Genomic DNA, 10,477 nt, shown 5'->3' on the forward strand with positions numbered 1-10,477 from the left:
TTAACAGATAAAACTTAGATAAAAAATTGTCATTATATTCCTAGAGAAAATATTCGACTTCATCCATTACATCAGTGACACCCACTCTGTTTTTTCTGGTATCAAGAAACCAAGAACAAGATCTTGAAGATGCAAAAAACTCAAAAGTAAAACATCATCCAAAATCCAGTGATTATAACCAAATTCATGCAATAAACAGACATAATACCTAATGTGGAAGTCGAAAATATTAAAAGATTATAGAAACGTGAGCGGCCATTTGCACATTCGAAGAAATTAAAAGCAATGTCAACCAAAATTAGCATCAATAAGATTACCACAGGGACTAGTTTATGAACTCATCCATAATATCTACATGTCTACTGATCATTGGGACGTGGGGGCATCTCTTCCAGGAATATTCTGGTTTTGGTAAGGGCTCTCGCCACCAAAATTTTGAGCATAGTTCTGGTTTTGTCCTGGACCAGATCCCATATTTGGATTATAGCTACTCTGATTTTGTCCAGGAACCGACCCCATATTTGGACCATAGCCACTCTGATTATGTCCAGGAGCGGATCCCATATTTGGACCATAGCTGCCTGGATTTTGCCCTGGACCTGACTGATGAGGCATTCCTCCAGTGTTGGGCCCATTCCTGGACTGATACTGGTAATTTGTTGTGTTGTTGGGCACTCCTCCCACATTGTTTGGGGGATAACCCATATTATTTGGCGCGCCTCCCATGTAATTTGGGGGTCCTCCCATGTTGGGCTGCTGCTGCTGCACTCCTCTCATATTAGGTGGCGCACCTCCCATGTAATTTGGTGGTCCTCCCGGGTTGTTGGGCTGCTGCTGCATCCCTCCCATATTAGGTGGCATACCTCCCATGTAATTAGGTGGTCCTCCCAAGTTGGGCTGTTGCTGCATTCCTCCCGGGTTGTTGGGCTGCTGCTGCATTCCTCCCATATTAGGTGGCATACCTCCCATGTAATTTGGAGGTCCTCCCACATTGGGCTGTTGCTGCATTCCTCCCGGGTTGTTGGGCGGCTGCTGCATTCCTCCCATATTAGGCGGCATACCTCCCGTGTAATTTGGTGGTCCTCCCACATTGGGCTGTTGCTGCATTCCTCCCGGGTTGTTGGGTTGCTGCTGCATTCCTCCCATATTAGGTGGAACACCCATGTTTGGTGGGCTTCCCATGTGACCAGCTGGACCACCCATATTGGCTCCAGAGTTCTGATTAGACATCTGCATATCTCTTCTTCTCTCAAAATTTCTCGATCTATCAAAGTTACGAGGCCTGTCATTCCGCCTATTTCTCTCATTTGCCCGAGCATTGTTTCTAACCCATTCCTCATGGTATTTAGGGTCATATGGCACAGCCTGCCCATTTATAAATGGTTCCCCTACAATGTCCATATGAAGATGCACATTTGAAGATCACCAAATATGTTAGTCGGAAGAAATCTGAAGGTGCAGAATTGCACACAGGCAGAAACGATGCATAGAACATAACACAAAGCACAAAGACCCAAATTTAACTCCAGAAAGTTTCCCGTTCACGGATGAACCAAACAAAGGTCCATCTATGAAGAGGCCTTAAGAGAGACGACAGTTATAAGAACAACATGTTAAGTAACCATATTAAATATCATGGTTTGCAATACTTCTCAAGAACAATATACAGAACCCCCAAAAAGCTAGTTTTCCAACCTTTCTGGAGGTAGGCACTGGTCAATAACATTTTCCAACAATTAAAACCAACCTTCAAGTCATTCAATTGAATCCAAAGATTACTACATATTATTCCCAAAAAACTGTGAAAAACTGTGATCGGTTAAATGAAATTTTTTTAGGCAATTTGTCATTCCATCACTACATCTATTCAAAAACTATGCAGTTGACCCATAAACCAATAAATACTAGACTAGTCTAGCAACCATTTGCCAAGAGTTTACAGAACTCAAGCATGAATACGATCCTAGGATCCAGAAACGATAACACCTATTACCCGTGTACATCATAAAATGCAACATATACGAACCCAAAAGTTCACGGTCACATGTAGAAAGTAATATGCATGTATATGTATATGTATAACCTAACCTTTAACTAACCAAAAACAAATGAATGAACAGTTGGAGAAGGAAGTTGGGCAAAAAATGGGTGATTTTAAGATAAGCTAGATATAAAGGAAATTCCCAGTACAAAGTAATAATAATAATAAGCATCCTACGTGTGTGTGAGTGAGAAAGCAGCAAAGTTTTTCACAAGCACTACAAAGAAAAATAACCACCAAACAGGCATGGAGGTTCATACCTCCATAATCCTTGTTCTTGACATCCAAGTAGGAATCAGGAAGCACCCATCTAACTCCAGGCAATTCTGCAACATAAGTCATTAATAATCAAAATAAATCTCAGAAACTCCTAACAGCCAAACATGAAAAGTTATATTACCCTTCAACTTGTAAGACAATTCCTCCCCCACAAGGGCTCCAAATGCAAAGTAATGCCGTGTGGAGACCGAATAAATTTTCATTCTTGCTTCTTCCTCACTAAAAAAGTTCAAAAGTTCACTCAACATGCCAAATATGGTAAGAACTGTTGCAATGCTAACTGAGATATATACATGTTTCCACATAATGTAAAGCTACAATCTTTAGTAAAACATAATCATGTAATGGAAAAAAACCAAAACAAAGTGTGTATCAACAAAATTTACACCAACAAATAAAAGGCGCTCTATTGATCATGCCAAATAATAACCTAATAAATGAATAATGATCAAAAGCTATAACCTTTCAAACATTTGACTAGAAACATGTCTCGTAACTTGATAGAATTCACCATAGACAGTACAGAAGCAAAATAAACCAAAAAAAGGCAATCTTGGTAGGTTCCCAACTCAGATTTATGCATCTTTAGAATAAATGAAAGATATCTTAATCACAACCCCTGCAGCAAATTGTTCAAACTTTGAATCCCTTAACTCTATTAATTCCAAGTAAATTTAATTCCATAACATAAATACAAAATCATCACTAGTATTTCCTTTCATTCCAAAATTTTCAACTTCCTATCAGTAGTAAAACATACTCTACATTAATCAAACTTAGTATAACATGAACGATATTTTATCATCAAGGTGTATATCTTAAATCCGCTTTGCACAAAATAACAAAACTACATGCATAAAAATGTGAGCATAAAGCCAATCATCAAACCTTCCAACGACTTTGGCTAGGGTTTTGATGTAACTGTCAATGATTTCATCTCGGGTGGGTTCACCCTCGGGCTTTTCCATGACAACGAGCCAATGCTCAAAGTCACACCCATCGAGCAGAATCGTCTCCTTCGGGGGTCGGTTCGACCAGTTCGGATTCGGATCACTAAGTGAAGACGATGTAGGGCGGGTCGCGAACCCCCTTGTGGAGAACGCCGGGGCCAGGCCGTGGAAATGGGAAGCGGATGCCGCGACAAAGAGAGGCCGGAGACGGCGGACAAAAGAGGAGTGTGGTGATGAGGCAGCAGCTGAGACTATGGCATAGGAACGGTAGATGCTGGCACTTAGGGTTTGCCTGGCTGTGGTGAGTAGAGACTGATTCAGATACCGAGTTGCCATTTTAGAGTTCGATAAACCCCAACAATAAAGTCGGATTGAGCCAATGTCTAGGGTTTAAGGTTCTGTATGTTACACATATATAGTGGCTAGGAATTTCCAAAATGCCCCTGTAATTGTGGAAAATTGCATAATATTTCTTCATTCCTTCTCGGGTTGTAGTTTCGGTTTGGGTCCAATCCGAATAAATGTCGGTTTTGATAGCCCATTAGCGCATATATTCCAATGAAATTTTCATAAGTAAGATTTTAAGTATCACACCTTTCAAAATTAAGAAAACAAGTAAACTTTAAAAATCAGATTTTTATTAAAATTTATTTATGATTTAATTAATTATTTTATTAATTAAATATATTTAGGTCACATGTCTGTACAATTTGGTCACAAATTAACGATTTAGTTAGTCACATCTTATTTTTTGGTCACAGATTAAAAATTTTATGATCACAATTCAAAAATTTTATAGATAGTAGTTTGTTCATCGATCACAAATCAAAAAATTTATAAGCCGTTATTTATTTATTGGTCATAAATCACGAATACTATAAGTCACAACTTCTTAAACAGTAACAAATTATCAGTCACAGATTAAAAGAAAATTAGGTCACGCATTTTTCTTGGTCACAGTTTATATTTTTTATTAGTCACATATTGTTTATTGGTCACAAATTAACCAATTTAATGGTCACAGTTAACCAAATAATTTGTAACCATCACCCAACACTTGTGGTACCATCTCACCACTATTTCCAACACCACCACCATCGTCGTTGCCAGAACCACCACCACCGTCGCACCCACGGTACCACAACCCAATCACCACACTTAGGGATGGCAACGGTTCGGTTCGGCCAAAACCATCACTGAACCGTCAATTTTTTTGCCATACTATAATCGCACCATAACCACGTAAATCGGTTCGATTCGGTTCGATTAATGACCACGAAAATAAATTATTTTTTATATGTCCATCCGTCAAATTGATATAAAATAATTTATGAAAAGAAAGTCAATGAAAACAAAAACAAAATATTCCAAACAAAAATACAAACATTATCCCAAATTTCAATTGCAAAATACGAATTTAACAAATAATATTATGAATATAACAATACTAAACATTTCCTTCATTCTTGATTCTTGTGCATTATAGTTACTTGATTCAGACTCAATAATTCAAAAGTTTCAACCTTAACTCATATTCAATCTTCATTCTTTCCCACACCTCTTACTAGCATAGGTCAACACTCAAAATTGATTCCTATATAGTAAATAAGAAATATAAGTAGAGAATATAATGATACTACCTAATCCAAAATGATTTTAACTAAGATTTAAATAAAAAATGTACCTCTTCATCAACTTCCTTCTCACTAAACATTGTCATCCCTAATAAAATAATGATTTTTTTTATGCGGGTAATCGGTTCGATTTCCATTCGACAGCGTAAATACCATACCTGCACCGCCACAAACTGGTTCATTAAAATCAAATACCATATCCGCCCCATTGCACCATTAGTTCAGTTTTTTTCACTCCATTCGGTTTGATTAACTGCGATTTTTGATTTTAACGGTTCAAATTGTCATCTCTAACCACACTACCCTTGCACCCACAATACCAAAATTGCACCCAAAGCAACACAATTGCACACATACCGCCATAGTCGCCACCACCATCCCTCGACAACACCACCACGATGGTCACAATTATGGATCAGGACTATTGCAACCGTGTCGCCAACACCACCACCAACACAACCGCACCCCACAACAAACACAACCGCGCACACAATGCCACAGTCACCAAACCACCATCCTTCGACAACAACGCCACAGTCACCAAAACCACAACCACCACCATCTCTCGACAACAGCACCACGATGGTCACAACCACAAATCGATACCCTAATTTCTCCAAGGCTGCATTGCCTCGACTGAGAAGACGCATCGCCTGGAACATGGAGAAAGCACCACAATCTCACAATTGGACTATTGCAACCTCATCACCAACACCCACACCGCCAATGCCCAAAGTTAATTTTCCCAAGGCGTTGTCGTAACAGGAGCACCGGTACCTGCTGCGAATGATGTGGGTCGCACTGTTCTTCACGGAACCTAATAGTGCCGCCAACCACGCACACACACCTTCGACATGTGTCTTGCCGGAGAAAAGTAGGATTTGCAATGAGTGTGGTTCGTCGGTCTAATCTGCAGTGGCGGTGTGGAGAAGGGGGAGATGAGAGAGTGAAGAGAAAGATGGGTTTTGGAAATGAGGAGGGATGATTTGGGGATTAATTAATTTTTATTCATATTAACTATTTAATAAAAATTTCTGATTTTTGAAATAGCAAACTCCCCATATGATTTATGAAATAGAATCTTTAAAGGCATTAGTTTCTGTAAGTTCCACTATATTCCAAATGCTGACCAGTAACGTTTTCTGAGATTTTCTTGAATTTTTAATTGCTAACCAAAGAAAATGAATTCCTAAATGTACAATGACTAATGAAATGTGAAACTTTCGATTTTTCAATTTTTTTGAAAATTACTTTTAACCTTTATCATTTAGATAACTATCATAAACAACCAAGTAAAAATCGAAGCAACTATTACTTCCAGCTAAAATGGCGGAAAGAACATTAATCCCTGTTTGGCCCCATTTTTTAAAACTCATTTTCTAAAACTCATTTTCTGCCACAATTTTATAGAATCCACTACTTTTCAAGCGTAAATTTCGTGAACCTCTATCAAAATCTACACAAATCTAATTTCGAGCCAAACTAAATATGGCTTAATGAGAGTCTAAGTTCCGAACCTACTTCTATACACCCTTTGTCCTTCTATTACAATCATGCACTACATCTGCCAAAGCCAAATGAAGTCCACAGCAGAGCCTTCCCCACTATTTTTGTTTAAAAAGTACAAAAGATCTTCAGAATAATACACCAGCCAGCGGCGAAAAGTGCTACAACCAACCACCAGGAACACCGCTAAATACTAGAACTGTAACTCAGAGGATGACGCCGGTGCAACATCCTTTGCATCCATCTCCTGCGCGGTTCAGGGGGCAAACAAATAAAACATTCTCTTTGACATTCATCTTGCAAAATCTCAAAAGCATCTAAGTACATTTCGCTCGACTGTGGGATATCCACCATTTCATTCAAACACTTGAGAGCAGCAGCTATCGAGTAATCCGGAGCACAAACAGGCGCCGCTGTAAGGGATCCCGTTGGAATCCTTACATTTGTAAACTCAGCAAGTTTCGCTAGACAAGCCCTTAACTCATTCATCAATGGCTCGACTTTAGGATGAGGTTTTACGGCAGATTGCTGAGGAAGTTTTCCATTTGAAGGCGTCTGTTTTTGAACTCCATTGTCATCTTGTATTTCATTACCTGCCTGATGTTCAAGATTAGTTAACCCCTCTGGTAGTAGTTCAACCTCAACATCAGCGGATTGTTGGGCGGGACCTGGATTATATTTCCACGGGACAGAAAACCCGTTTGTTCTTGGATAATTTAACGGCGCTGGTGACTTATACTTCTCTTGTTTAAAAAAAGGACAAATCCCACCACTTACATGACGAAGTAAATGGGTAGTCCCACTTTTGCCTGCACAAGTAAACAGCTTCTGGCAATGATTGCATTGACATTTATCACATGTTCCGTCCTCCTTTATGAGCTTTGTGAAATGTTCCCAAACTTTAGATCTTAACTTCCCTTCCCTTTTGCGTTTCTCGCCACTGCTTGCTTCTGATTGATAGTACGCCTCCACATCAATTTCCTTACCTACATCTGCCATCTAACTAAAAAGAATGATTATAAATTGTCACTTTCGATGTCAAAATGAATGTTGTTTCAAGTGTCAAATATCAGCGTTATCACGTATGTAAAGTATTAATCAACAATGACAGAATGCAGTGTCACCGTCAGTGTTATAAAGGCTAAATTGTGTAGCAAAGTGTTTTACCTCTTTGGGGCGAGATGTAGGCCTCGAGACAAACCAATAGAATAATTCAAAAGAATAAAAATACAAAAATAATCTCATGATAAAATTTTAACCATCTTGAAATTCCATAATAACCAAATGAACAAACTAAAACTCTAACTTGCACACAAATATAAAATTTATGAATAAAGTAGCAATTTCAAAGTTCTCAAATTAGTAAATACATAAAAAAATTATAATCTACTAATTATACTAATACAATCTTAGGATTTGTCTAGAGAACCATCATTATAATGTTTATTATTCTCTCTCATTGTTCTCTAGTCGCAAAGTTGCCTTCTCCTTCTCCTTCCCTTTCCCTTTCACATGAAGGGGAAAAAAATCATAAAACGTTCCAAGTTACATAAAATAGCCCAAAAGCCGAGGAACATAATATATTATTCAGAAAACCCAATACAAACGAGACACCTAAACCTCATAAAATTGAGGCATAAGACTTCACAGATGGAACTAAAGGCATAAGCTTCAAGGCATTTAGCGTCTGTTCGATCCCCATTTTAATGAGATTTGTCCAAATTTTTTTAGCTGCAACCGCGGGACCCCCTTGTCATTCACTGCCGATTTATGTCAATTTTAAGAAAAGAGTGTTGACTCTACAAGGTTGATGGCAGTAATTATTTTCCAACTTGCAAATTACCATTCAATTCATTGTATTGCCATTTACCATAAGGTAATAATTGAGAGGGTCATTTTGTTAAATGGAAGATGAGGAATTGGGGTATTTTGCACCATCTCACCATCTCCTTTTCAACAGCTTTTTTTTCCATTCTAAATGCAATGACATATGAACAGGGAAATTTCATTTTTAAAGTTAGGAGTCTAGTGTTGTAAAATGCAAATCTCGTTGAAATTTGATTTTAATGAGTTCCAAACAGGGGCTTAGTTTGGTAGAGCTTTTGCTTTTTGTTAAGAGCTTTCTAAAGAAGTTATCTTAGACCAATTTTCTCTAAACACTCTTCTAGTCAAACAAAGCACTTCTAGAAAATTATTTCGAACTAGTTTCTTAGTCACAAAAACACATTTTGACCTTTTCAAGGCCCTACCAAATGGGCCCTTAACAGAAGTGTAAGCCTCGAGAAGCTTAGTAAGACCCTGTTTGGTGGCCATTTTCTTTGGAAAAGCATTGTTTTGAATATTAAATTCTTGGAGAATGCGTGATTAGAAAGTAGGAAAAAGTTTAGAATCTACGTGTAAAATATTTTCTTTTATGTGAATGTGTTGTTGAAAATGAGTTACATAAAAAAAAAAAAAAAAAGTTTTTGAAAGAATGGGAGACAAACAGGGGCTAAGAATGTTCATCTGTGCGGAAGTTTCAAAAAAGAGTGTTTTCGGAATTGAAAAATTGTCTAAGGGATTATACTCCATTACCAGTCATTTTTCACTACAGATTTTCAGATCCCAGCATATATCCTTATGTAGCAACAAAAATTTCTGAAATTGTATGATACACTTAACAACATCAGTCTGTAAATTTTATTTTTCTTCAGCTCATTATAACAAAATCAAACCACTAAAAAGAAACTTGCCTAAATTGTATAATTCACCAACAAAAAAGAGTAAAGAATCCAATCTAGCATTTATCTCGCTTATTTCAAGAACAAACGCATTCAAAAACAAAATGAAGAAAGTTAACCTAACTAAACAACATCAATGGCAGCTTTTCCTTTGGTTCTTCTACTAGTAATTCAGTTTATTTTTTTCTGAAAAGTAGTATAGGCTTAGTAATTGGGTATTTATATATACATACAATGCATGCATATGATGATGAGCTAAATTAAATTGGAAGTAGAACAGAGGAGTACTCGCCTTTCCATCAATGGCCGGCGACGGGAAGCGAAATCTGGAAAATGTAAATCAAATTTCAGCACAGAGAAGCCCTAGGAGAAAATGGCTGGAGTTCGGTGCTATGAAAACAGGCCGGGCCCAGGTGAGCCGAGGTTGGGTTGTGCGAAGGTCATTATGGGCCTCGTTAAAACTTCGGGCTTGAATTTTCTGATATAAACAGCCCGGCCCGACCCAATTTACTCCCCCCTCTTCTGCCCTTTTTGTCCTCCCATGTTTTAAGATGGCAGCTTTTTAGAAAAATTTATTTATTTATTTATTTATTCCTAATCTGTATTTATTTACTTCGTAAGTAAACTTGCATCAAGTTAAGTGCTTGTTTGATAAAAATTTAAGTCAATTGAAATTACTTTTTTAACAGTTATTTCACTATTTCAGTCGTTATTTTTTGAATTTTTATCTCGCACGTTGGATCCACTTTATCTTTAATGACCAAAAAATCAATTAAGTTAATCTCTACCAATAAGCACTAAATTTTTAGGTTTTTGAGCTTAGCCAAACTAGTTGTTTATCTTGAAATCTGACAAGATTGAGGGTGTGTTTGATCCCTTTAATTTTGAAAAATGTATTATGGAATAATAGATTGATGAAAAATATGTGGTTAAAAAAAAGAAAAAAATTATTTACATGTAATATTATTTTAATGAAAAATGTGTAATTGAAAATGAATGCTGTAGAAAAAATAATTTGGTAGAATATAAAATAATGTATGACAAAAAAGGGCTAAGATGCCAACAAATCATTGCCATCTCATTGTTGAAGTAGTTTTTCCACGAAATACCTTCAAAATAAGTAATTTTGTTATTTCATATTTGGCCAAGATGAAAAGGTTTACTTATAAGTAAACAAAATATATTTTAAAATATTAATACTATCGACTAAAATCAAAATTAAGTAAATTGGGTTTCAAGAAAAGAAAATAGGTAAATTATTCATTTATTTGAAAAAGGTAAATTGACTCATAAATTATTAAAAATTTATCCATGTTACCAAGCACCTGTTTGAGCTCCAATATAATT

General features: G+C 36.9%; 2 protein-coding genes across 3 annotated transcripts; both read right to left on the reverse strand.

Moving 5' to 3' along the window:
* Positions 1-154: 154 nt before the first annotated feature.
* Positions 155-3,669, reverse strand: LOC111370824 (multiple organellar RNA editing factor 8, chloroplastic/mitochondrial-like). The gene is made up of 4 exons (XM_022992711.1): positions 3,209-3,669; positions 2,442-2,539; positions 2,302-2,367; positions 155-1,388 (listed from the first exon to the last, which is right to left on the reverse strand). The coding sequence occupies exons 1-4, from the start codon at positions 3,604-3,606 to the stop codon at positions 367-369; spliced, it is 1,584 nt and encodes a 527-aa protein (XP_022848479.1). The 5' UTR covers positions 3,607-3,669; the 3' UTR covers positions 155-366.
* A 2,682-nt stretch (positions 3,670-6,351) lies between these two features.
* On the reverse strand, positions 6,352-9,532 carry LOC111370825. 2 transcript variants are annotated; one of them, XM_022992713.1, is made up of 2 exons: positions 9,423-9,532; positions 6,352-7,413 (listed from the first exon to the last, which is right to left on the reverse strand). In XM_022992713.1, exon 2 carries the CDS (start codon positions 7,407-7,409, stop codon positions 6,597-6,599), a length of 813 nt encoding a protein of 270 aa, XP_022848481.1. In that variant the 5' UTR covers positions 7,410-7,413; positions 9,423-9,532; the 3' UTR covers positions 6,352-6,596. The 2 variants fall into 2 exon arrangements, with proteins under 2 accessions (XP_022848481.1, XP_022848482.1); XM_022992714.1 differs by having other exon boundaries at positions 6,352-7,409; positions 9,423-9,531.
* Between the last annotated feature and the right edge of the window lie 945 nt (positions 9,533-10,477).

This window comes from Olea europaea, chromosome 21 (genome assembly GCF_002742605.1).
Source record: "Olea europaea var. sylvestris chromosome 21, O_europaea_v1, whole genome shotgun sequence".
Lineage (NCBI taxonomy): Eukaryota > Viridiplantae > Streptophyta > Magnoliopsida > Lamiales > Oleaceae > Olea > Olea europaea.